Source organism: Podarcis liolepis, assembly GCF_965112155.1.
Source record: "Podarcis liolepis genome assembly, chromosome: 11".
Classification (NCBI taxonomy): domain Eukaryota; kingdom Metazoa; phylum Chordata; class Lepidosauria; order Squamata; family Lacertidae; genus Podarcis; species Podarcis liolepis.
Window position 1 is genome coordinate 37,170,263 of NC_139565.1, and position 27,910 is coordinate 37,198,172.

The 27,910-nt window shown below is 40.7% G+C and overlaps 2 protein-coding genes across 7 annotated transcripts in view; one reads left to right on the plus strand and one right to left on the minus strand.

The window, feature by feature from the left end:
- Positions 1-4,466, plus strand: part of PDE8B (phosphodiesterase 8B) — a 42,330-nt gene extending 37,864 nt beyond the window's left edge. For all 3 annotated transcript variants that reach the window (XM_083465235.1, XM_083465236.1, XM_083465237.1), the window contains exons 21-22: positions 701-830; positions 1,705-4,466. In XM_083465235.1, coding sequence (XP_083321361.1) covers positions 701-830; positions 1,705-1,826 — 252 coding nt within the window. In that variant the 3' untranslated portion in view covers positions 1,827-4,466. The remainder of the gene's footprint in view (positions 1-700; positions 831-1,704) is intronic.
- On the minus strand, positions 1-26,983 carry WDR41 (WD repeat domain 41). 4 transcript variants are annotated; one of them, XM_083465422.1, is made up of 14 exons: positions 26,536-26,983; positions 21,623-21,735; positions 18,401-18,449; positions 16,472-16,603; positions 15,536-15,598; positions 14,040-14,151; positions 12,737-12,799; positions 11,465-11,572; positions 9,937-10,118; positions 7,718-7,839; positions 6,878-6,966; positions 6,234-6,367; positions 5,114-5,291; positions 1-347 (listed from the first exon to the last, which is right to left on the minus strand). In XM_083465422.1, the coding sequence occupies exons 1-13, from the start codon at positions 26,584-26,586 to the stop codon at positions 5,139-5,141; spliced, it is 1,371 nt and encodes a 456-aa protein (XP_083321548.1). In that variant the 5' UTR covers positions 26,587-26,983; the 3' UTR covers positions 1-347; positions 5,114-5,138. The 4 variants fall into 4 exon arrangements, with proteins under 4 accessions (XP_083321548.1, XP_083321547.1, XP_083321546.1 ...); XM_083465421.1 differs by having other exon boundaries at positions 1-357; XM_083465420.1 differs by having other exon boundaries at positions 1-320; positions 26,536-26,975.
- Positions 26,984-27,910: the final 927 nt, after the last annotated feature.

The following is a 27,910-nucleotide window of genomic DNA, read 5'->3' on the forward strand; positions in this document are numbered from 1 at the left end:
TTTGTGAATTGACACTTTACTTATTTTTTATTGAAGGCATTTATAATCATTATCATTTCTAAGCAGTATACATGAGACTTTATAGCCTGGAGAAGGCTGCACTGATGCAATAGGATGGAATTATTTTTGAGTGAGAGTGAAGTTCTCCATGCCTCTACAACATCATAGCTGCTTCCTGGTGTACAGCTATTCCCTAGTCCAGTGGTTCAATCAGCCACCTTTGAAGCAAACCATTCTGGAACTGCATCTGCTCACCTTGCCCTGTCCAACTGGTTTTAGCATGAGGCTGAGTGTTCATTCTTTTCCTCTGGCTCCTATTCCTGTATGGGAACAGCAGCAGCAAAATCCTAAATTGGACTTAAGAGATATTATTATTTCAATTTGTACCCTCCTTTTCTACATACATGTGCGCATGATGTGCAAAATACCTGTTCATCTTCTGGGATAGTTTGAAGCAAAAACTAATCTTCAGGTCCCATCCCATGGATTTCTTTTCCTCTCATAAATTTGGGGATAGCAGCTCTTTGCTCCTGCTCCAGGTAGAATATTTTTAATTGCAACTGCAAGTAGGATTTGTTTTCTGAGCTATTGCTCTGTACTGTTAAGATCATATATAGTATACACACATACACCCCCCAAAAAATTGTGTAATCTTTGCTTTGGCTGCACAAGTTGACTACAGTTATTTTGTTTTCTACAGACGGATGAAGAAAAGAGACAGGGTCTGCCAGTTGTTATGCCAGTTTTCGATCGAAACACCTGTAGCATCCCCAAGTCTCAGATATCCTTCATTGATTACTTCATTATGGACATGTTTGATGCTTGGGATGGTGAGAAGTTGCATTTTCTTTTTTCTCTGTGGAAGAACAAATTTCTTACTGTTTCACCCCAAAGGTGGTAGGATATGAAAGTCTAAATCCATATGGCCAGGGACTGTGCATCACAGAATAAGCCCAAGTTCTCGGTTACCCAGCACCCGTGGGAAATCTGTGCTAGTTCAGATAGCACAAGCTCTCAGGCTGGGGTGCTTGGAAATTGCACACCGCTGGTGAATGTGTACTTTTAATGGTGAAAAAGAGCCTCCCCAAATGTACTGATTTTAGGGATTACTATGTTTTACGGCTGCTCAGTAAGGACTACAAAATTGCTTTGGATTATTTTTCAATAATTTTTAAATGGTTGCTGTTCTGAAATAAATAGAAACTATATTCTACAGCAACTGTTTGAGTGCAGAGCACAATTTTATTTTCCAGTTTCCTAACTAATGATCTAATTATGTAGCCAAAATGACACTGTCAACTCACAAGCCATCAGCAGGATTGGGAAAACAGCCCAATAAAAACTGAGCATGCTCAGCTGCTGCAGATGACAATGTAGGAATGGAAACTTGAGGGGGGGGGGTAATGCTGAGTAACCTGAAAAACAGCATGCCTGGTTGACTGGCACCCTGAACAGGAGCATATTCCATGCTGCAGCATTTTGTTGCAGGTCCCACTTGTGCTTTTGGAGAAAGTTAGCCACTAATAAAACTAGGTATAATTTTTTGTATATACTATTCTTTGTTTAGTACCAGCAGTTGACTAAATAATTCAGTACAAAGGCTGAAGACTATTCACTGTGAGAACACTTCCCTGAAGTTGACACTATGTTTTTTCAGTTGTTGGGCTTTGACAGTAAAGCATTTCTTTTCTCTTCCTCTCTCAGCATTTGCACATCTACCTGTTCTGATGCAACACTTGGCAAATAACTACAAACACTGGAAAACACTAGATGAGCTAAAGTGTAGGAGCCTCCGGCTTCCTTCCGAGAACAATAACGGAAGCTGAAGGGAGGATATGGAACATCATAGCCTACCACTCACACTGTGAACCACTTACTGGTATGACCCAAGAGGGGGCAATTTCCTTCACAATGAAGTAACCAACAGGGCAGCATGGAGAAGACTATTGTTTCTCAATTTTAAATTGTTCTAAATTCTACACAACTTTGGTTTTTTTATATAAAAATTATAATCGAGAAACCAATATATGCTTTATAAAGCTATTCTCTTTTTGTGGCACAATGGATCCTTTTAAATGTAATTTTATATAAAACAAATTGTTATAATTTGTCAAATTATATGATTGGTGTAAGCTGTTTGCAGGCCAGGATCAATTACACACATGAACTCCATGTAAGAGGACAGAATTCTACAAAAAGCTAGCTTCTGTGGAATAACTATCAATAACATTTGATAGACATAAGCATTTTGGGGAAGCCTTTATGTGAAACGTAACCCAAGAACTTTAAAACAAAAAGCAATTGGAGAAAGAAATTTGAGGGGGTAAACAGCAAATTCAACTGTCCTTTCTTAGAGAAAAATAATTATTTTAATAGCAAAGTTAGTTAATTAACTATCAACTTTGTTCTCTTTTGTATATGGTACAATTTCTGTGATCTAAACCTGTCTGTGCATACTGCTTCCCTCCTTAAGCTGGCTTTCCTGCAGACTTAAATGTTAGGAGGCCGTTTGCATGCACAATAGGAATGCAGCCACAGAAGTAGCTCCATTACTAAAGTTGCACAGTAATGTGGGGACTCGACACACTGTGGTTTCTAGATACACAAGGAGACCTGGGAGCTGCTTTACTTATTAAACCAATTTTGTATAAAATTTTAGTAGGCAGTAATGAAGCCCATAAATTTGAGCCAATCTGTTCTCTTCTCTGCCTTCTAAACAGGTGACAGTGAGCCATATTGTGAAAGTCCATACAAGCAACTAAAGTCAGGGACTGGCACTTGTTGCATCTGTTGCTTCAATAGCACAATCATGCTTTGTGATGTTGTACCGTTCCAGTTTTACATCTGCCTGCTAGAATGGGGAGCAGTGTGTAACAGATGCTTATTTACATGAGCCATAAGGAAAAGAAACCCTGCTTAGATAGATATGCACACCCTCAAGCCATATTCAAAAAGGTCTCCAGAATCTACACTTGTACAGAGGCACCCTATTATCTTTCTATGAGAAGGGAAATGGCTGCTCATACATTGTATTTCCCTCATAGAGGACAGGAAAGCCCCTGTGCCTTTATAGTGTCCTGGATTGCAGCCATAGTAATTACTCTTAAGACAGTGACCTTAATATCAAGGACCCAAGACAATGTATACGCTAAATATAGTCTATAACGTTAAGAACAGAACAAAAACACAAGGTTCAGGTTGTACTGCTATTTGATGCAAGCTGCTTCAAGAGCCCCAGTTAAGAACGATGTATTTTTTAAAAAATAAAAGGTAATATAGACCTAATAAGATTCATTTTTAAATTACGGATAGGGAGGTCCTCTTGGGCAAGCCCCATAAAAATGGATGGAAGTTGCATTCTTACCCACCTTCCATTCATTTCACTAGGGCTCCTGTAGGAGTGAATCCTAGTGTGTTGTGCTATTTTCCAGAGTACTATGGGAAATGATTTCAAGTTTCAGGATACCCCCCTGGTATGAATACTTTGAATAATTTTTAAATATACAATTGATAGACGGAGAATGGGAAACTCTTTTTATTTATTTCTCTTTATCATTTTCTCTCTTTTCATTTATTATTTTTATCTTTCTGTTACTTTTTATTTCCCTTTTCTGCTTTGCTCCTGCTTCTGGGTTTGTTTGTTTTTTATGTCCTCTAGTCTGGGTCAATGAGGGGATTATATGCAAATGAAGGTGGAGGATGGCAGGTGAAAGTCCCTATGTGCCAGGCAGGGAAGATCTCCCAGGGTGGGAGAAGATCAGGAAGCTTTCAGGTGAGAGCTGGGAGGAGCCACCTCTTTCTGTGTGAGACAAGGATTGAGATCTACCTTTGAGAGAGGAATTCACATTTCCCCTCCTCTTTTTCTGTTTTTGTACTGTAGTATGAAAAGCCTTAATAAAATCTTATCAAAAGAAAGAATATGATTTATAGTTTTTGACCAGTAGTCATGTACTGACTTAGAAAATAATCAAATTGGCTATCAGTGACACAAAGTCCTTCAAATTAGTAACTATTACTTAACGCTGCACATTACAAGGGACTCTTCTAATGCTGAAATGCATATGATCTGATATAAAGTATTACACTGCCCTCCCAAAAGGAAAAAAAAACTTTGGCCATCTCCATATTTTTGTGCTGAGTCCAAGGAGGAAAACCAGGTGAAGTAAACAATAGTGTTACTACTGATGAAAAATGATTGTAGCTTACATAATGTGCCAACATTTTTTCAATGTTTTGTATCAAGTTATGTAAAATACTGTAAAACATTCATATACTTTCCATGCAGAGAAATGTATAGAAGCTATATTTTTGTTAGAACTCTAACAGCACCTAACTTCCGTTGCTATGTATTATAATGCTACATTGTGTTGTTTAAAGAATGGTGTGTTCACTGCAGTATTCATAAGTTCCATTATGTACTAATAGCAAAGCCTATATCTGATTAAATTTTAATTCATTTTTATTCACATAGCCTTAGCTCCAGTTCTGTTACAGTTAAATGTGTGTGCCTTCTCTTCATGCTCTCATTCAATCCAATTTTTTCATCATCAACAGAATACACAGTAATTGAGACATATGCAACAAAAATCCTGGGGTTCAAGGTATATAACTTACAAATAGACAAAATGCACCTGTGTAAGACTACATTATCAAAGAAGCTCATCTCATTCAATGTCTTCCTCAGAGCAGTTTTAGTACCTTTTTGTTTGAGCATGCCCCTATTGATTGCATGTTTTCTGTTAATACATGAGTCAACTTACATTTGACAAACTATCCCAACTGTTCTAGACAACCCTTTCAGAATCCACTGGTAAGAGGGGCCTCTCCCAAAGTTATCAGTCCACTTTAGTTCAACCCTACAAGATGCTATGTAAGTTAGCTGTTGATATAAAGGAGTGGTTTCTATGAGGGTAAGGTAAGCTCTTTCTGCACCTCACAGTCCACCGTCTTTGGCAGTGTCATAGAGGAAAACTTGGCAGTCTTGTGGGTTAATAGTTCCTCAATGCTGATTAAAGTGTTTTTAAAAAAGGTTCCAGACAAAAAATACACAAAAGTTTTTTTAAAAAATACTTAAGACTTTAAATAGCTTATTTCTATTATTCATATTCCGTACCTTTATCCCATATATTTACGTCCTTTTAGATCCTAAGCTGCAAATCTTCACTTTGTTCTAACTTATGAAATAACAGTAAACTGCGCAATCTCGACTCTCGTTCTCCATCTTTCCACAAAATAACAAGGTGATCAGCAGAGCATGTTGCCAGGCCATGTTCACTGAAGTACAGGAACATCTGCAACAAAAACTGTATCATCAATACAATATACTCAACTATAAGACTTTTTTTATCAACATTCACAAAATAAAATCAATAAAGTAACACACTTGCCCAAAATGGTAACTCCTCAAGAACATAAAAGCAACCTGCTTAGGCTTACATTAAGTATCTGGGAGACATCAAAAGATATAATCATAAAATAAGCCAAACAGAACTGGAGCAGCAGGAAGTATGGAGCCAATTCTGTGCTTCTAAAACAAATTCAAGAAGTGAGAGTAAAAACCAGGACCCAACGAACTATTTTAGGAATGTTCAAGGGCACAGGCACACCTAGCATTTTTAAACTCTTTAAAAAACCAAAACAAAACAGAAGAACATTATGCCTGCTGCTGAAGGTTACCTCAATAAGAAACTGTTTTTATGAACAAGCCCAACTTTGGGGCATGTTGAGCAAGTTGCATGATCTATTTTACATGCCAAAATACTGGTGCAAACAGGACAAATACATGATTATAGTTGCAGTTCTATACACACTTACCTAGGGATAAATCTCATGGAATTTAGTGGGACCTACCTCTGGGTAAGAAGGTAGAGAATAGCACAGCAAGTATTTTCATATGTAGTAAGGACAATGTTGAACGAAGTAGTTTGCTATTTCTAGTTCCTCTAGTTTATTAGAACTGTAACTGACATACCACTCAAATGATGAGGCACCTGAGAGTCAAGGTAAGAGTTTTCTTCCCTGGTTTGTGTCATAATAGAACACAAAAAGAACACAATGAATGCCTTCTAGGCTGAGACTTCAATTTTCACAGACTACTGTACTTGCATGTCTCAAGATCCAATTAGGGAAGAAGCTCTGACTCCTTATACAGTCTCAAATAAATCTAGTCCCTATGTAGCTGTTTAAGAGAAATAACCCTTACAGGAACAATGGCAGCAATAATTCCAACAAACCTGAACAGCTAAAGAGTGCCCAATCAAATCCCCAATGAGATCCAAGGAGAAAACAGTGGTGCTCTCTGGTGGCTTTTTAGCTGTATGACTGGCTTGTTTACTTGTCCTTCCAAATCCCCACATACTGAAAAAACCTGGAAAATAGACAGTTGGTTGAAGTAAATGAGTTTCCTGCAGACTACATCAGGTTTCTACTTCTTCATTCGTTTGCTTCCTGCCAAAATCCAGGCATTCAAACCAAGCGGTCGACCAAACTCCATGAACTTATCAGAAGGGCCCTGGGATGTTTTGTTACCACAAGCTAGTGGCTGTCAAATGATGGCCCTTAAGCTAACCAAGGCATATAAAATGGGATGCTGTCTAACTAAATATATTTGGCAAACATAAATATACTTCTATCCAGCCAACTCAATGGTCATTATCTTACAAGCTTCTATATGAGAACAGCTGTGTAGAAATGGCTACATGTACATTCACATTAAAATGTCTCTCTTGCTTTCTGAGCAACTTTCACACAAACAAATTTAGCAGGGTGACTAAATAACATTTTAATTTTGTGCAGCCCTGGTCACTCTACTGGCATTCACCAGCATATTCCTTCTATCTCAGATACTGTGTAAACAATCCTCATTCTGGATACAGACCTGAAGGAACGGGTTCAGCTGTAAGCTGCTGTTTTTCTCGTAATTCCCATATGCGAACACTGCCATCTTCTGAACAGGAGATTATTTGCCTGTAAACCAAATGTGACTTACTTATTACTGGAGCGTCATGCAGAACCATCATATTACTGGAGCGTCATTAGCAGAATTTCAGAAAACAAAGACTCTAATTGTGACCTAATGTTTAGAATTAATGTTCCCAGTGGGCCTGCTTTCTGAAGGATACCTTGCTGAACATCAGCCCAGATTCAACTAACATTGACAACAGAGGTGATTCTGGCAGTCCCTGTCAAAGAAGTCAGGCAGGAGATATTGCCTGTCTTGAGTGTGGAGTAAATCCACTGCCACAAAGACCGCTCTTGTCCTGGTGCTATTTAATAACTACGTGCTGCTGCTGGGAGAGATCTTTGGTCAGTGGTGGAGTCTGGGCTCTCAAATCTCAGCAGTGCCCTGTGCAACCCTAAAATCCCTCCCACCTCTGCCTCCCGACCTCCATTCTACGGCATTGTTGTGGCACCGCCTGCAGCATGGCACCCAATGTTAGCAATAATGTGTTTAATGAGCATGAATGGGTTTCTTTTTGTTAATTGTACATCAGAATTTCAGTACTGCAATTTAAAAATAAATAAGTGAGCAATTCAGGCTAAAGACCAGGATTATCATGCAGCCAGGGAAGCAAAGTATAACAGGTCAATGGTTGCTCAAATATTTTATAATGAAAGGTTGGGGGGTTGGGTGAAATGAACAAACATCAAGTGTGGCCCTCTTCATCTTTCTGGTGCTTACATTTTCAGCGTATGAAAAATTTAGTGTAACTTGCACCTGTTTGGAACTTTTGTAATGTGCAGGACAGTGGAGTCATGAGCAGTCTTCTGGAAGGCAATCACACGCTTCATTTGAAGGTTATACACGTATATGCCCTTTCCAACAGCAGCGAACACACACTGGAAAGAAAATTCAATAGAACATCTTAACAAAGCAGACATATTACGTTGTGTAATGGATTTCCAGGAGGACTGTGACACTGTTACCTTTCAATCTAAACCAAATGGCTCAGAAGGCAAGAGGTGCGTAGCTCCTTAAACTGTAATTACCACTATAATTACTAAAATAGTTTTTGCATTATGCCTCAATTCATATAAATACTACAATCCTATTGCTGTCGGTGGCATCTAATAAACTATAAAGCACAGCCAGCTATTTCCATCCACAACCCTTTTCAAGGCCCGTAGGTTTGTAAAACCTTGTTCTGCCAGACCTTTGCTGGCCTATGTGTTCAGTTTCTTTCTAGCCCCCTGCTGCTGACTACAATTTAACAGATTTACTACTGACTGAGTGCATTTGGTCAAAGAAATCTCAGCTTAATAAGCTGAGATATGAAGAAGCCACACACGACCACTTTGTTTCTCCCTTTGTGCAAGCAGGAAAACAAACCAGGAAGTCTCATTTAGCCATAGCTTGCCATTGGAGAGCCAGTGTGGTGTAGTGGTTAAGAGCGGTAGTCTCGTAATCTAGGGAACCGGGTTCGTGTCTCCGCTCCTCCACATGCAGCTGCTGGGTGACCTTGGGCCAGTCACACTTCTGTGAAGTCTCTCAGCCCCACTCACCTCACAGAGTGTTTGTTGTGGGGGAGGAAGGGAAAGGAGAATGTTAGCCGCTTTGAGACTCCTGAAGGGGAGTGAAAGGCGGGATATCAAATCCAAACTCTTCTTCTTCTTCTTCTATTACAACTGAACCAGTAGCTATGATTTATGGCTTTCAAGTAAGAAAGGAAATTAAAAGCCAATGTTAAACTATAACTTTGTATTATGACTTGTTTGGAAGCCATTAACCAGAGTTTCACCATTTGGAAATTATCAGGAAACTGTGATTATTATTATTATTATTATTATTATTATTATTATTATTATTATGTATTTGTTAGTTGCTTTTCTTGTTGCGTTACTCAAAGTGACATATTAAAACCAATAAAAACTTTAAAACATAACCATTCAAATAAAAAGCTAAACGCAGTTAAACAAAAATGGTAGTTAAGTGAGGCTTCCTGGCTTGTTTCCCTGCTCAAACAAGGGAGCAGCAAAGTGGCTGCCATGGGTACATTATGCTTGTTCATATCTCAGCTTTTTAAGATGAGATTTAATCATTTGAACAGGGCCACTGTGTTCCTTTGCATTTTATGACAGTATAATGTGTATATTTTATGCTATTGTTTTTATGGCAGAACCACAACCTACAAGCATTAAAAATGCCTAACACAATGCGCTCTAAAGTAAGTTAGTAAACCTGCAACAAAACATTGCTGTATTGTCCCAGCTGCTAACATGGGTAGGGAATCCCACAATCCTAATTAGGTCTGCTGGGCCACTTTGGGCAAACCACACCCGCCTATCAGTCAGCTGATGTCATATGCTATCAGGTGCAGAGATCTGTTATTTCCAGACTAAACACTAAGGGTTAAGATTGGAGTTAAGGGTGAACACCACAGCACAAAGACCAGATATAGGTCTTTGACAGCATCTCTCACTTCTGATCTTGGCACTGTGGGGCTAAGAAGAACAACAAGCAAAAATTGACCATGCTCATGCAATTTGATAAAATTGCATCCAAAAAAAGAAATCTACTTGACTTCTACTAATCTAATAATTGCTAACTTAATGGAAATGCACATTATTTTTGTGAAGAATACAGCACGCATTGCAAATCTGGCAGCCATGCTGTGTTCCTTGTCCTATTCTATTCAGTGCCCAAACCCCAGAACACACTCCATTTCAAGTCTGAAATGACTGAAATTCTGCAATCATTTAATGGGATTCTCACAGGAGTAGTTTCATTGGATTGAGCCTGTAGGAGTTCACTGAAATTTACAAAGCTAAGACAAGTTCTAAAATTAACCTTTCGCTCAGGACTGCTCAATCTGCATTTCTTGTTGGGATGTGAAAATAAATAAAGCATAAATACATATTAAATCAGCATATTTTTTAACCAGAGACAGAGGAAACAATTGTAAGTCTCATTTTTAAAATACTGTTTAAAATGTTCACCTCCTCATCAGAAGCTAAATGTTGAATTGAAACTTCATTTTGACTGTGCGATAATTTTATTTCTTGTTGTGGGTCAACATGAAGAGAAGCATCCCATCTGCGTTCATATGCATGCATGGTCCAGTCCAATGCATCCCAGACTATCAGCTCACCAACATGAGAGCCGGTTGCAAAAGTCAGATCTAGGCACCAAAAATATTAGAGTTTGCATAAATAAACACCTATTTACACAGAGGTTCACAAGCTAATCAGATAACAAGCAAAGTCAATGCAAATCGGGCTCTGCCTGGCCCATTTCCAACTGACTCAGGAGGACGGGACTCTGACAGACTTTAGCAACAAAGCCAGCTAAGGTTACTAGACTACCAAAATGTTTACCAGCCTGCTTTCCCACCTACACAAACCTACAATAGACATTAGTGGCTGTAATGCCTGGTCACCTGGAGGTACTGGTAAATTTCACTGGCCACATGGGACAACTATTTGCAAGCCTGAGTAAAACTCTAGCCGGTAGCTGGAGGAGAAAGCCAAACGTGGAAGCACCCTTTGTACATAAAATAAGAAATGCAATAAAAATTAAAGAGAAAGGTACAATCTAAACAAAAATAGTAAAACTACTCTTATCATGTCTAACAAGCAATTGCACAAAATTCAAGCGCAGCAGAAGGCTGCACACTCACTTTTGCACTGCAGAGAGCTGATGGGGGGAGAGGGGGGAAAAGACAACTCTTGAGTCCAGAAGTGTTTTTTGTTGTGTTTTTTGTTTTGTTTTTAATCCACCAGCCCTGCACACCCAACCTGAGAATATCAGAATAATTACAGTTTTGCAGGGACACCTCATATATACCCTGGATAAATATGGTGAATGCTGTTGATCCCACAGCAATGTTTCACACTGGAGAGGTAGCTAAAACAAGACACTGCTTTCACATTTTAATTGACTCTTCTGGATTAAGATTATTAATTGTACTGTAAAGACTTTAACACTAAGAGAGCCAATATGGTGTAGGATTAGAACTGATGAGACCCAGGTTCTAATCCTTACTCAGCCATGCAGCTTACTGAGTGACCTTGAGCCAGTCACCATCTCTCAGCCAAACCCACCTCATGCTTATTTCGAGGATAAAAGGGGATGGGAAGAGCTTTGCACCCTGTCCAGAATAAGGATGTGGCCAAAATATAACCACACACTTATTTTAAGACCAATGAAAACATTATGCATTTCATTCCAAATAAAAAAGAAGTCACTGTACATGTAAGTTTAATTGAAATCAGTTAAGCTTAACTGTATTTTGATTCCTATCTCAATAAACAGACAAGCAAATTCATGTTTATTTAGGTACAGGCAAATCTATTGTGCAGAGATGTTTGAAAAAAGAAAAAGTTTTAACACAAATCAACTCAGCTGCATCTCAAATAATAAAAACTTCAGATAAACATTTAGTTACATTTGGGAAGCAACATAAGAAACTTTGTAATTTAAAAATGTGTCATGCGTTACTAGCAATTAAATTAGTAACAGTCTTACCACTGACACTGACCAACGATACAATATTGTCCTCATGGTCAAGAAGGCGCTTCACTTCGATGACATCCCATTCAGTTCCATCTCTGGAAGCTTTCAGTCTAAGAATGACTTCAAAGAGAAAGGCAGGCAACATCTTGACATTTATGAGAACACATATAATTAGGACCTGCAACAAAATGTTGCAGTGCAGCCTCACCTAACAGGAATGTTACTTTTCAGAGTTCCAGGCAGGCTGGCACATTCTACTCCAGAATACTCTATTGCCCACACACCTCATTTTCTATTTTTCTTTTCTAAGGACACTCAACATTCTGTGGCTATTGAGCATGCTGTGGCTATTTATCAAGCTCAGGTGAACCCTAAAGTTGACAGTAGGTTTCTTTAATTAAAAAATAAATAAAATTTAAACCCACAAGTCCTCCCAAAACAGCACAAAGAGCACACTCTTTGTGCTGTTTTGGGAGGACTTGTGGGTTTCAAAATTTAAAAAACATAAAACTACTGCCAACTTTAGGGTTCCCCTGAGCATGATAATGTTTCTGGGTTCTCTGTGGTCCTGCCAATTTGACTCCACTTCCGTCAGCACTCACAGCCTCAGTTTTCTTCAGAAAGAATTATTTCTCTACAAGCAGAGGCGACTACAATTCTGATACAGAGATCCTTGTGTGCTGAACAGATAAGCAGCCATGTCACTTCTGAAAGCACTGGTCACCTGACTAATGGGGCGGGTGGTACATTGCTTGCTCCTGCAAGATCTAAGTCCTTTCAAACATGAAGAGGGTATTACAGGATAGATATTTAAGAGACAAGTGTTTGGAAATCTAAGACCAAAGCTGTTGGCATGGTATGTATTTACAAAAACTATCTGTTGGAGACTTTAAGATCTCAATATTTTATTTGGTTTTGTATACTAAGAAAATGAAATAAAGAAATAAATGTTTTTTTTTTAAACCTACTCTGCCTTCTTGTTGCAGCTCCCTCAAGGACTGCTGCTTTCCATGTGCAATGTACTGCTGTACCAACATACCAAATAAATATTGATTGCCCTCCTTAATTTCAAACATTGCATGAAATCATTAAAATATACAACAGTGTTATATCAAGGGACAGTAATACAAACACAAAGGCTCCAGGATTAAGTGGAATTAGTGCACACATGCTTGGATCTTAACCCTGGTAGACACAATGCATGTTCCTCCACATTTTAAAACATACAGAACACACAGCTAATAACATTCAAATATTTATTATACAGTATATAGCAATACTCACTCAGTTCTTTGCCAACTGCTGCCGCCACACAATTTTTAGGCAATTCTATCATAGCACTGATATCTTTATTAAGAAGATGGGGGGGAGTTAGACAGCAAGATATTTTATTACAAGTAAAAAGTGAATGCACACTGAATCTATTATAATTATTTCACAAAATTATAAAACACTATCTGACTTTCTCACAGGAAGGTTACTCAAATCATGAATTTCCATAAAGTTCTTCCTAAGAAAAAATGGAGGGAGGGGATAAGCTATACAAATCTCCCTTATATTTTCATAAAAGCCTTTTCCCTCTGCTTTTAGGACATGCAATTCAGCAAGTCTTTCCTCACTGAAAACTACAGAGCAGATTATGGTGTGCAAATTTTTAAAACACCTTTGTACAAACCAAAAACATTTTGCAGCACATTCCTACATTATTATAAGCATCACATTTCTTTATTATATTCCAGTTACCGTATTTTTCGCCCCATTGGACGCACTTTTTCCCCTCCAAAAATGAAGGGGAAATGTGTGTGCGTCCTATGGGGTGAATGCAGGCTTTCGCTGAAGCCTGGAGAGCGAGAGGGGTTGGTGCACACCGACCCCTCTCCCTCTCCAGGCTTCAGGAAGCTATCCGCAAGCCTGGGGAGCCCGCGGGAGTTCCCGCCGGGCTCCCACGGCTTGCCGAGAGCTGGCTGCATCCCGAAGCCTGGGGCGCACGCCCCGGGCTTTGGGCAGATATCTGCAAGCCTGGGGAGACCGGTGCGACTTCCCGCCAGGCTCCCTAGGCTTGCGGATAGCAGCCTGTTCTGGGGGCTGGGGTTGGGAAGCTCGGGCTTGCCCTGCCCCAGCCCCGCACCTGGGGGGAAAATAATTTTTTTTTCTTTATTCCCCGCCCCCAAAACTAGGTGCGCCCTATGAGGCGAAAAATACGGTACATTTCTGTATTTTGCTTACAGGGTTGGGTGGAATCTTACAGCATTTATCTAATGCCTACAGTAGATGGCACTGGAAGAACCTAATTTAATTTCTAAAGGAATATATATTCATTTAGTGATTTATATATACCGACCCAGCTCAGTTAAGTTAAGTTAACATACAGTTACTGAAGTTTGACATATTCTACAATTCATAGGACACATGAGGCTCCAAGTGCTCTTAATTCAAAAATGATTACACTGACATTTTAAAAATAGAGGTCAGCTTCAATATATGTTATCTTTAGAATTAAAGGGACTTTGCCAATTTGATTTTGTGTCATTATATAGATCCATTTTACTTAACTTTAGCTGCTATAATGAGTCATTTACATTTTTACCTGCATCAATAAGATGACTTGTCTTACACAAGAGATCTAATTTTCGGTTCCAAACACACAGATCACTCCCTCCAGACAGCCATACATCCAGCCTTTGAAGAACTGTCAAACACTGTAGAACCAAGTCAAATAATCATATCATGTCTCATAACAAAGCTCTTTAGGGAAAAAAATTCAGTAAGATTGCCACCAGCTTTTTCAGTAAGGGTTTGACTATTACAGAATCAACCTGAAATTCTATTTCCCAGCAACATTTCTTGTGCTTATAAACTACAAAGAAAAGTTGATGGACCATGGTGCTTGATACTGCAATATCATACAAAGGAGGATATGAGGCAGACACAAAACCTGTCATCTTATTACTAAACTTTTGTTCAAGTCTTTTAAAATATTTTTTATGTCAAATACTGTATATACAACAAGCTTCTCCGTGAGATGTTTTGTTAAAAAGATAAGTTATATCAAGAGAAGGTCTCTAGTGGTGTGAATTCAAAGACCAATGAAATTCTCCAGCTTTTCAGAGGTATAAAATTAACTTTTCATGATTCGCAGAAGTAGCTAGTTATAAAGGCCATGATACTTGAACACAGCTCTGTGACATGAAGACAAGAAGAGGGCAGACGGAACAACAAAAAATTCCCTCCTTTTCCACTGATGAAAGCTTTACTGTCAGCTGAGCTACATCACAGGATACAACTCATTTTATGTTTTTTCTTGTAAGCTACTTGGAGTTTATTTTACGAAGTCAAGCAGGGTGTAGGCTGGGTGATGTATCAATACATCATCCAAAATCTGTTAAGTCCACATTGTGGTAATAGTTTCATAATATTTGACATGGGAAATTACAGTGGTACCTCTGGTTACAAACTTAATTCGTTCCGAAGGTCCGTTCTTAACCTGAAACCATTCTTAACCTGAGGTACTTTAGCTAATGGGGCCTCCCACTGCTGCTGCACCACCGGCGCACAATTTCTGTTCTCATCCTGGGGCAAAGTTTTAAACCCGAGGTACTACTTCTGGGTTAGCAGAGTCTGTAACCCGAAGTGTTTGTAACCCGAGGTGTTTGTAACCCAAGGTACCACTGTACAATGTGTGTACTATGTAAAATAATTGTAATGTGGGGAAAACTGTGAAGCCAGTCATCCCTTCTCTCATGATTCCTGCCACCCCTGTTGCTCTGTACTATAAAATAACAGTTGTAACACCATATGTTAAAGGTAAGTAAAGTGTATCAGTTTTAGAACCCTAAGTAGTAGCAATTGCCAGGGCATTACCTCTACATAGTTCCATCCTTATTTCAGACATCATGATACATTGATATATTGCAATGTTAAGCTGGTAATTTATCACAATGTTGAAAACCCGACATTGCTCAGCCCTAGCAGGGTGCATGCTTTTAAATAAATAAAAATACCTCAGATTTGCAAATCACATGAATTGCCCCTTAACTGCCACAATCAGTACACACAAATCAAAGCCAGTTCCACTTTTCTTACCTTTACTGTAGAATGAAAGCAGGATACTTTATGAACTTGCCTACCATTATCACAATCCCAAACCTGGTTTCATTCATTAAGGATCTCAAGACTACAAGTTTAAGGCATATATCCATATTCAAAGGCAGAACTATAGTAATGGAGATGCACAAGCACAAGTGTATTATTATTTATTATTGTTATTATTATTAATATACCGACCTATGCCCAGAAGTCTCAGGGTGGATCTACATAAAAACCACAATACAAATATTCAAAATAAAAACAACAACCCAATAACACCCCCTCAAAAGAGCCACATTTTAAAAAGGGCATAGGATGTCAATCAGATCAACCAAAGTGCTGGTTAAAAAAGAATGTTTTTGCCTAGAGCATTCCACAGACAGGGACCACTGCAGAGAAGGCTTGTTCTCCTGTTGCCACCCTCCGGACCGCTTGAGGAGGCGGCACATGAAGAAGGGCCTCAGAAGAGTCAGGGTCCGGGTAGGTTCATATGGAAAGAGGTGGTTCTTGAGGTATTGTGGTCCTGAGCCATTTAAGGCTTTATAGGTCAAAACCAGCACTTTGAATTGGGCATGGAAACTAATTGGTAGCCATTGTAGTAGGACTAGGATCAGTGTAATATGCTCAAACTGTCTTGCTCCAGTGAGCAACCTGGCCACTGAATTCTGCACTAGCTGAAGTTTCCGGACTATTTTCAGAGGCAGCCCTACATATAATGCATTGGAAGGAATCTAACCTTGAGGTTACCAGAGCATAGACAACAGTAGTTAGGCTATCCCTGTCCAGATAGGGATGTAGCATAGGGTGCCACTGAAATTTGAGGCCCTAGGGTCCATCACTGTCACCCGCCACACAAATGTTGGAGGGAAAGGAGTACCAACAGCACATCTCCCTCCCACAAAGAGCTGGGGTCTGGGTCAGATTAAAGGATACAATAACAGTTCTATCAGCACCTGCTGTCAAGATCAAGTGACATTTTTCTTCACAAGTATCTGACAGAGGAAAAGATGCAAGAGCAGTAATCTTTTGTGTATGTGCATGTAGCTCAAATAGCTTTTCTCCAGTCTGGAAAACAAAAAAGAGATCTTAATGATCTGAATGAAATAAAATGTTATAGACCAATGCACATAACAGCATAATCCATTGAGATGTGATTTAAGGGAGCAATGTGCAACTGGAAATACTGCTTTTACTGGTTTTATGTTGTATTTTCTTCATTTTCGTACCACTTACTGTTTTTATGTTGCAGGCTGCTTAGAGATTTTTTAAGTATTACGTGGCTTATAAACATTTTAAGTAAATAAATAAAATAACATCCAAGTACGATTTCAAGAAGGTAACAGTCCTAACTGACACTAAAACTTCTGCATTCAAACAAGGTCAAGAACATGGCATGGAATTATGGACCGAAGCATGTACTAGGGCTGGGCGATAACTGGTTTTCAATGTCACAATATATCACCAGCTAAACATTGTGATATAGCGATATATCACAATATCTGAAATAAGGAAGAAACTATGCAAAGGCGAACAGAACAATGTCCTGGCAACTGCTACTACTTATAGGTCTAAAACTGATAAATGATGATATTATCAATCACTTTATGGTCACTTTCAGCAGCAGGCAAGCCAAAATGCATCCAAATGAGACTTTGGTTCGGGGCTTGGCTACCAAATGGTGGTTTTCAGGACAATCCAAAGTACAGTGATGAGTCATAGTGAATACAAATAATTTGGGACTGTCAGACTGCCAGCAGGCCTGCTAGGCGGCAGAAGCAGCATCAGCCTGCAAAGCCTTGTTGTGGTGGTGGCAGTAGCAGTGGCAGCAGGAGACAGTAGCAGAAGAAGAGGTGGCCTGCAAGGCCTTGCTGAGGCAGACTGCCACTGCCTCCCACTACCACCAGGAGGACTTGCAGGCCACTGTCACTTCTTTCCACCACAGCAAGGTTTTGCAAGCCCCACTGCTTGTGTCGCCACACGGTCTCGCAGGCTGCCTCTACTATTGCCACCAACTTCTGTTGCCGCTGCAAGGCCTCAAAGGCCGCCACCGCTGCTGCCGCTGCCTCCCATCACTGCCATTGAGTCCTCGCGGGTCGCTGCTGCTACTGCCATTGCTATCACCACCACAAGGCCTCGGAGGCCGCCAGTGTTTGTGCCGCTGCTGTTGCACACATTGTGATTCACCATATATTGCCAGCTCAAATATTAAGAATCAATTACCATGATGTGAACTTCAAACCAGTTTTGGATGATATATCGATATATCGCCCAGCCCTAGCATGTACATAATTCAAAATCTCAATTTTTATAAAATTCAGCATCCTTCTAAACATTTTCTGTATTAGTGAACAGTCCAGTATTAAGGAAACATATCACTAGTACTAAAAGCTTTACAACATTTCTCTCTCTCTCTCTTACACACACATTTACTTTATCCTTTAACTTTCAGATAGTTATAGAGCAACCTAGATAACTGCTAAGTCAGGAAATAAACGCTTAGCACATAATATACACAATTCTCTGTCAGGATAATGTCACAAAACATGCAATTATACTATTATTGCAGGGACATTACCTTAGTTTCACAGGAAGATGTCAAAATATAAACTGAAAATTTGAAAGTCAATTTTGTCTCCAACTTTTCTAATGAAAATTAGATAAAAAACTCAGTAGGGTCATTCAAGATGATTTACAAAATGGCATTTTTAATTTTGGACAACTGCTTCCGTGATCATTTTTATTATCCAATTATCTTTAATAACTAACTTTATATTTAGATAGCTCATGTGTAATGGAATAGCTCCAATTTAAACTTCACCTAATTTTCATCTGTATGCAATGCATTTCTGAATATAAACAAACCTGAGCATTCCACAAACATACAATCCCATCATCACCAGCAGATGCAAACCTGGGAAACAACAAATCAAAAATTAGATACACATATATAAAGGAAATGCTACATTTATATAGAAACAAAAAGAATAGAAAATGTTACCACTAACCATTCTTTAAATTATCTCACAGATAAAGCACAGGGCAAAAACACATGAAAACATGATTTTAGTGGAAGCTGTTCCTAAAAATGTCTAAATCTTCAAAATTAAAAACAGTTTTTAATTATGCAGTGAAGGCGATGAAGGACCTATGTGAGTGTCTGGAGGCAGCTGGAGGATGGATGGCGGCTAATGGATTGTGGTTGAATCCTGACAAGACAGAAGTACTGTTTTGGGGGGACAGGAGGCAGGCAAGTGTGGAGGACTCCCTGGTCCTGAATGGGGTAACTGTGCCCCTGAAGGACCAGGTGCGCTGCCTGGGAGTCACTTTGGACTCACAGGCTGTCCATGGAGGTGCAGGTCAATTCTGTGTCCAGGGCAGCTGTTTACCAGCTCCATCTGGTACGCAGGCTGAAACCCTATCTGCCCGCAGACTGTCTCGCCAGTCTAGTTATCTCTCGCATAAATTACTGCAATGCGCTCTATGTGGGGCTACCTTTGAAGGTGACCTGGAAACTACAACTAATCCAGAATGCGGCAGCTAGACTGGTGACTAGGAGCAGCCGCTGAGACCACATAACACCGGTCTTGAAAGATCTACATTGGCTCCCAGTACGTTTCCGAGCACAATTCAAAGTGTTGGTGCTGACCTTTAAAGCCCTAAATGGCCTCGGTCCAGTGTACCTGAATGAGCGTCTCCACCCCCATCGTTCTGCCCGGATGCTGAGGTCCAGCTCCGAGAGCCTTCTGGCGGTTCCCTCACTGCGAGAAGCCAAGTTACAGGGAACCAGGCAGAAGGCGTTCTCGCTAGTGGCACCCACTCTGTGGGATGTCCTCCCACCAGATGTCAAAGAGAAGAAGAACTACCAGACTTTTAGAAGACATCTGAAGTCAGCCCTGTTTAGAGAAGCTTTTAATGTTTAATTTTTTGTTGGAATCGGCCCAGAGTGGCTGGGGAAACCCAGCCAGTTGGGTGGGGTATAAATAAGTTGTTGTTGTTGTTGTTGTTGTTATCTCAATTCAAAAATGAACCACGTAGTCTTTAAAATAGTCTGAAATATGAAGCCCAGGATTTCACATGGAGGGCTCATAGCTGAACTACCAATCCAACAAATGGATTCTTTTCACCAAGCTGGTGTTTCATGGGTCACCTGATTCTTTTCCAGTCATGATCACCATCCTCTATAACCTTGTCTGCTTCCTGGAGGAGCAAGAAATGGTCAAACGAGCAACAGAAAAAGCTATTCTTAAAGTGTGTTATGAATTCAGTCTAGTTTAATGTGTCAAATGCTAGAGTATTACTTGCAATTTTATCTCATTCCATTTTTTGGAAGACTCTTGCTGAGGCTTAGCCTTCTTTAGTGATCTTGCAATCAATATGACCCTCTCTTCATGTTCAAAAACACAAAAGAAAAGAAGTGAAAAGCAGCTGTCGGTTAGGTTGATACAGGATTTATTTAGTATCTTCAGAAACCAATCTGAGAAAATTTTCCACTCACTGGTTTTAGCTGAGCCACCGAGAAAACAAGAAAATCCTTCTGCAAAATTCTCAATAAGATGATATTATCTAAAGAGCTGAAGCGTGAAACCTGGCTTACAACAGTCGACAAAAATGCAATGAAAAAACTATGAAAACTAAATAAAACCATTTCAGAAACCAAGTAACAATGCTAATGCTATTGGAAAGAATCAAACAAGGTGGTGGTGCCTGGTTAAAACAATGCTCTTAATGACTATATGCACTCAAAAGATTAAAAAAGTTGGAATACCTACTAAATTAAACTAGTCAAAGAATAAGCATTATTTTACTGCTTATATTAGATAAATGCATTATTTTTTCTCGGTACATATATAGCATTTTGGTACCCTGACTATAAAACACCCAGTATTTTGAACCAGCTTTGCATTTCCCCCATATTTTTAGATATATTTCAAGCTGCTTGGTGACAACAGGAAGTCAGCTTAGAAGCCATGAAGCACAAGGAGAAGGAAGTGGGAAAGAGAGAGAAAAGGAAGTACACAAGCCTAAGGCTCAGCTCTTCTCATGTTTGCTTGTGCGTGTAGCTTTACATCTGAATGCGAAGATGTAACTACCGTATTTTTCGCCCTATAGGGCGCACCGGCCCATAGGACGCACCTCGTTTTTTTTTGGGGGGGGGGGAATGAATAAAAAAAAAATATTTCCCCCCCCCAGCCGCGGGGCTGGGGAAGCCGGAGCCCAGCGGCAACTCCCCCTGGGCGCGCAAGGCTTGTGGACACCTGCGCGAAGCACGGGGGGCCCTCTGGAGGGCGCCCCATGCTCTGGGCTGCAGGCTGCTGCCCACAAGCCTTGCGAGCCCGCGGGAACTCCCGCCGGGCTTGCAAGGCTTGCGGATAGCTTCCTGAAGCCTGGAGAGCGAGAGGGGTCGGTGCGCACCGACACCTCTCACTCTCCAGGCTTCAGCAAAAGCCTGCATTCACCCCATAGGATGCACACACATTTCCCCTTCATTTTTGGAGGGGGGAAAAGTGCGTCCTATAGGGGGGAAAATACGGTACTTAGTAGCCATTTTGGCATACAAGCGGTATATTAATAAAAAAATATAATAATGAAGATAGTTTTCTCAGTGTCAAACTTTATATTAAAGGGAATGCACTAAAAGGCACCAAACTCCAACAATATTTATGGCGGTTATGGGATAATTTTTTCTGACATTACTGTGTCATATGAAGTATAAAGAAGTTGTAGCCAAAGGCAGGAAAATCACTGATGATTGAGCGCCTAAAAACTGGCTCAGTACTGCACTGAGAGAAAATATGTAATGTAATTTCTGTAATAAATGGCTCACTCATGCATTAAGATTTTGTATGTAAACTCCCAATACTTTGGCAAAGAATACTATTTAAGTCAAAATCAGTGGGGGGCGTATTTTAATTAGATTTCACCTAAAAGTTTTGCAAATATTTCCCTTCCCAATATATACTTTAGATCTAAGCTACCTGTCATATATTCTTCAGTTCTGAGGAATAAAACAGAAGATTCGATTTTTAAAACTTTCAGCAAAACATCCCTATGGCGCAAAAGGAGGTTATGAAAGTAATGTATTACCTGTAATCATCTATTGGCACTAGAAACCGCACAATATCATGATGACCTTTCAGCACAAGCAGCTCAGTGTAGGGATTTTGTGTTTGTTCTTCGCCAATGGTCTGTACAGATTTCTAGAAATCCACAAAGTCAGAAAAATAAAACTGTAAATCAACAAATTTGTTATCTTAATCTCTCTCTCTAATCAACAGATGTTTCTAGTTACTTGTTTACTTTTTTCCAATATGATTTATTCCTCAATAATCCTCCACAGTGTGATAGCTTTAAAATTCTAACTATAGTGCTAACTATAAAGCAGCTATCCCTCCAGCATTTTATCCTGGAGGAAGGAACCAATATCATAGAATCATAGAATCATAGAGTTGGAAGAGACCACAAGGGCCATCAAGTCCAACCCCCTGCCAAGCAGGAAACACCATCAGAGCACTCCTGACATATGGTTGTCAAGCCTCTGCTTAAAGACCTCCAAAGCAGGAGACTCCACCACACTCCTTGGCAGCAAATTCCACTGTCAAACAGCTCTTACTGTCAGGAAGTTCTTCCTAATGTTTAGGTGGAATCTTCTTTCTTGTAGTTTGGATCCATTGCTCCGTGTCCGCTTCTCTGGAGCAGCAGAGAACAACCTTTCTCCCTCCTCTATATGACATCCTTTTATATATTTGAACATGGCTATCATATCACCCCTTAACCTCCTCTTCTCCAGGCTAAACATGCCCAGCTCCCTTAGCCGTTCCTCATAAGGCATCGTTTCCAGGCCTTTGACCATTTTGGTTGCCCTCCTCTGGACACGTTCCAGTTTGTCAGTGTCCTTCTTGAACTGTGGTGCCCAGAACTGGACACAGTACTCCAGGTAAGGTCTGACCAGAGCAGAATACAGCGGCACTATTACTTCCCTTGATCTAGATGCTATACTCCTATTGATGCAGCCCAGAATTGCATTGGCTTTTTTAGCTGCCGCGTCACACTGTTGGCTCATGTCAAGTTTGTGGTCAACCAAGACTCCTAGATCCTTTTCACATGTACTGCTCTCAAGCCAGGTGTCACCCATCTTGTATTTGTGCCTCTCATTTTTTTTGCTCAAGTGCAATACTTTACATTTCTCCCTGTTAAAGTTCATCTTGTTTGTTTTGGCCCAGTTCTCTAATCTGTCAAGGTCGTTTTGAAGTGTGATCCTGTCCTCTGGGGTGTTAGCCACCCCTCCCAGTTTGGTGTCATCTGCAAATTTGATCAGGATGCCCTTGAGTCCATCATCCAAGTCGTTGATAAAGATGTTGAATAAGACCGGGCCCAAGACAGAACCCTGTGGCACCCCACTAGTCACTCTTCTCCAGGATGAAGAGGAACCATTGATGAGACCCTTTGGGTTCGGTCAGTCAGCCAGTTACAAATCCACTGAGTGGTAGCATAGTCAAGACCGCATTTTACCAGCTTCTTTACAATAATATCATGGGGCATCTTGTCAAATGCCTTGCTGAAATCAAGGTAGGCTACATCCACTGCGTTCCCTTCATCTACCAGGCTTGTAATTCTGTCAAAAAACGAGATCAGGTTAGTCTGACATGACTTATTTTTCAGAAATCCATGCTATTGGTGATCACAGCATTCCTTTCTAGGTGCTCACAGACTGTTTGCTTAATGATCTGCTCCAGAATCTTCCCTGATATTGATGTCAGACTGACTGGGCGGTAATTATTTGGGTCCCCTCTTTTCCCCTTTTTGAAAATAGGGACAACATTTGCCCTCCTCCAGTCTGCCGGGAATTCGCCTGTTCTCCAGGAATTCTCAAAGATGACTGCCAGTGGTTCTGAGATCACATCTGCCAGTTCTTTTAATACTCTTGGATGCAGTTCATCTGGCCCTGGAGACTTGAATACATCTAAACTAGCCAAGTATTCTTGTACTATCTCCTTAGTTATTCTGGGCTGTGTTTCCTCTGCTGAATCATTTGCTCCAAATTCTTCAGGTCGGGCATTGTTTTCTTTATCGGAGAAGACTGAGGCAAAGAAGGCATTGAGGAGTTCAGCCCTTTCTGTGTCCCCTGTTTGCATTTCACCATCTTCTCCTCTGAGTGACCCCACTGTTTCTTTGTTCTTCCTTTTGCTACGAACATACCCATAAAAGCCTTTTTTGTTGCTTTTAACCTCTCTAGCAAGCCTGAGTTCATTCTGTGCTTTAGCTTTTCTGACTTTGTGTCTACATGTGCTGGCTATTTGTTTGAATTCCTCTTTGGTGGTTTCCCTTTTCCATTTTTTGTACACATCCTTTTTTAATCTTAACTCAGTTAAAAGTTCTTTAGATAGCCACCCTGGCTTCTTTAGGCACCTTCCATGTTTCCGTCTCATTGGTATTGCCTGAAGTTGTGCTTTTACTATCTCCCTCTTAACAAACTCCCAGCCATCATGAACTCCCTTTCCTTTTAGTATTACTGTCCAAGGGATCTCACCCAGCACTTCCCTAAGTTTTATGAAGTCGGATCTCTTCACAGGTATACACATCCCTGACATATAACGCCACTCCTCCTCCTTTCTTGTCTGGTCTGTTTCTCTGAAATAGATTGTATCCCTCCATTATTACATTCCAATTGTGGGACTTATCCCACCAGGTTTCAGTGATGCCTATTATGTCATATTTAGTTTGCTGTACCAAGAGCTCAAGCTCATCTTGTTTATTTCCCATACTTTGCGCATTAGTGTACAGACACTGAAGTCCATTAATCATTCCCCCGTCTCTCTTATTTAAGGATTTTTTCCTCCCACCACTAGGTCTGCGTGCTGTTTGCTCCATTTGATCTATGACATTTGGATGATCATCTTCATCAATTGATAGACTCCTACCTTCAGGAGCACTGTTTCCCTCCCCGACATTAGTCAGTTTAAAGCCCTCCTGATGAGGTTTCTGAGATTTTTGGCAAAAACATTCCTCCCAACCATTGTGAGCTGCAGCCCATCGCTTGCCAGAAGTCCATCTTCAAGAAACTGCAGTCCGTGATCTAAGAATCCAAACCGTTCCTGTTTTCATATCATATTATCTGATCACCCAAGCACAGCCACTGAACTAGTTTTCACGTAATGCTAGTCAAGCCATAGCTTAGCATGAGTGCATGAGCATGATGGTTCTCAGAGATATCACAACTGTTGTGATAAACCATAAGCCTGGATTCGGACAACACACTAAACCAAACCATGTATTTGCTCACAGCAGTGTTGCAGCAGCAGCAGGCCTGGAGGAGCAAAACAGTGAGTCTCCTCTCCATGAACACATCTGTTCACACTAAGTTTGGCTTAGCTTTACATGCAAACCAGCTCAATATCTTAATACCAATCCAAATGCAGCCAATATCTTGATACAGTGGTTTGATCACAAGCAGCATCAGACTTCCACTGACCCTTTACCCTTGCTCTGTAGCAAATCAGTTGACATTTTGGCCAAACCCAGAAAGCTGCCAGGTTTAGACATAACTGCAAACTACGGTTTGCGGCAAACTGAAATCAAGAGTTTCTGATCTTCCCCTCACACGTTATGCTCATGATGCCAAGTCATGGTTTGCCATTACATATGCATGCAATAATTATATATAAATATAATGATTCCATGGAAGTTTTAAGCAGAGGTTGGATGGCCATCTGTCATGGACGCTTTAAGTGAGATTCATACATTGCAGGGGGTTGGACTAGATGACCCTTGGGGTCCCATCCAACTCTACAATTCTGTGATTCTATGATATATTGTCATTATATATATATACCCACATTTGGAATGCAGTTCTGGTTGCTCAATCTCAGAAAAGTTATCACAATTACATAAATTACAGAATATGGTAACTAAAATGATCAAGGGATGAGAAGCATATTGTTTAGGAAGAAAAGTTTAACAAATCAGTGTTTTTTAGTTGGGGAAGGACAAAGAAAGTACATAACATAATTTCTTCAGAAATACATTAAGATTTATTAGAAATGGTATCAATATATAAATCTGTCTTTATTTTCTGTATCTTTTCCAATAGAGCTCAGGCCATCAATTCATTTGATTAGTGATAGGTTATATACAAAATCAAGTGCCCCCACCGGAACACATACTTAACTCAGTCTTGTATTTAAGCACCAGCCTGGTAGTCATAAGCAATAAGGCACTGTATGCAGACGAGTACCTAGAATTCTGTGCAGTAAGGAATGAAGTGCTCCATCTCTCCTCTGTGATCAGTATAGAAACCAAATGGGCTTCCAGCAAAATCCCTCCTCTGCTAGTCCTCAGCAGACTAATAAATTGGGGTGGGGCAGAGGCAGCTAGCAAATGCTTTGATTTTATTTTACAAGGCAGACTTGAGTAAAGGAACATTACCTTAGAATGTTGTTTTGTAAATTAGCACATATGGATTCGTTAAGGATCAGGCTTCGCTTCATGGAGAATTACAGTACTCTACAAATGACTTATCTATCTATCATAGCTAAAAGGAAAATTCCACGTCTAGAGACAGTATGCCTAATTACCAGAGAGCAAACACTAAATGACTATATTTACTACTTGTGCTACTTGTGAACATCACAGGCATCTTTGACTGGCCACTGTGGGAGGCAATACTGGAAGCAATTCTTTTATAATAGCTTAAATTCTGATATACTGCTGGTAATCTGCGAACCCACCAAGACTGGTCTTGATCTATGCACACCCATAATATAGCCATCACCAAATTAATTATCATCATCATCACTGCAAAAAGACTATCGGAGGAAAACAACAAGAGTCCACGCAGTATATCAAGCATTCGTGTTTTGAAGGCGTCATTTGAGGAAGCGGCCCTTTCTCCAGCCAACAATACACTGAGCAAGAGCTGGTTGCTGCCTTCGCGGCGCACAGGGCTCCGAAATGAGACTCGAGCGTCCCTCACAAGCGCCCACACCAACCGCTCCTTTTACCTCGGCCAATCCCTGCGGCTCGCGTCCCCCTCCTATGAGCCACCGCAGCATCGCGAGAGGTGGGCTCCGGGCGGCCCTCGCGGACGCGCCCTCGCCTCGGGTTGAAGCCGCAGCCCTCGCCCCGCGCGCGGCTCCAGTCAGTCAGCTGACGCTCTTGTTGTGAGGGCTCGTCCCTCGCTTCCGTCCGCCCTGCGCCGCACGACGTAGCCGCCGTTGGACTGCGCGCGCCGCCGGCCGAATAGGACGCGGGGCTGTTTTCCTTCGAAAAGGGAGTCGCTAGCGCGAGCTTAATCTGAGGCAAAGCGTCGGCGACTTAATCGATCCCCGAATCTTCACTGAACAACACAAAACGAAGCAGGGACGCGTCTTCCGCCGCTTTCAGCCTTTAGGATTGACCGCCGCGCGCTCGCGAGCTAGGCGAAGGGGTGCGAGTACCGAATCATCGATCCTCCCCTGCGACGCGCATGCTTTTAAACACACCCACGAAGATCCCCTATTCTGTATGTGTAAATGTACGAGAGGCATAAGGCGCCGGTGTTCCAGTTTAGGGTTGCCACTTTTTATACGGACAGAGTAATAACAAGTATAATAACAAGATCATCATCATCACCAGGAGCAGTTTTCCTCCCCAATGTATCTCCGTGCCAGGAGAAGCTCGTGTCGGTTTTCTGCCTGACATACAGCTGTTAAAGGCTGTAAAAAACCCGTTTAAAAGGTTGGAGTCCCGGGTTCAGTGCCATACAGCTGTAATAAATTTCGATTTATTTGTGTATACTGTGTATTTATAGCAGAATGGTTTATGCCCTCACGTGGAGCAGTCCTCGCCAAAGTGGTGGGTTCTTTTGCGGGAGTCTTCTGCAAGATGTCATTGATGGAATATTAATGCATGAGCAGGGGGCTTATATATTGGACTGTCCACACCTCATTCTGCTTTATTACCTCTGCGATGCTCCCCCAGAGTTTGCTGTCTGGAGGGGCACACCTGAGCTATAGCGCAACAAAAGTGGGACAGAAAACCCAACCAACCAGTGCAGAACATGGGTGGTATGAAGATTTACCAGATTTATGGACTGTGCATCTACTGAAAACTGAAAGAAAGTCCAAACAGACTTCTCCATAACAACCTTTGTATGAGATTCAAGTAGGTAGCCGTGTTGGTCTGCTGAAGTCAAAATAAATTAAAACAATTCTTTAAAAGGATATGTAGTTAAAAAGACTCTTCTTAAAAACCTAAAAACTTCCTTAAAAGAGTTTAGGTATAAGCTTTCATGTGCATGCACACTTCTTCAGATACCTTTGTATGGAGAGCCATAAACAATGGAGATACTACATGGTATTATCATCTCAGGAGGATAAAAAATAATCAGGAAGGGTG

Excerpts from the sequence above, each read along its gene's own strand:
- WDR41 (XM_083465422.1), bottom strand. The coding sequence starts at position 26,586 with ATGCTGCGGTGGCTCATAGGAGGGGGACGCGAGCCGCAGGGATTGGCC. Across the intron at positions 15,599-16,471 it reads GTGCTGATAGAACTGTTATT|GTTTGGGATTGTGATAATGG; the intron begins GTATCCTTTAAT and ends GAATGAAACCAG. Across the intron at positions 12,800-14,039 it reads AAGTCATCTTATTGATGCAG|ATATCAGTGCTATGATAGAA; the intron begins GTAAAAATGTAA and ends TTCTTAATAAAG.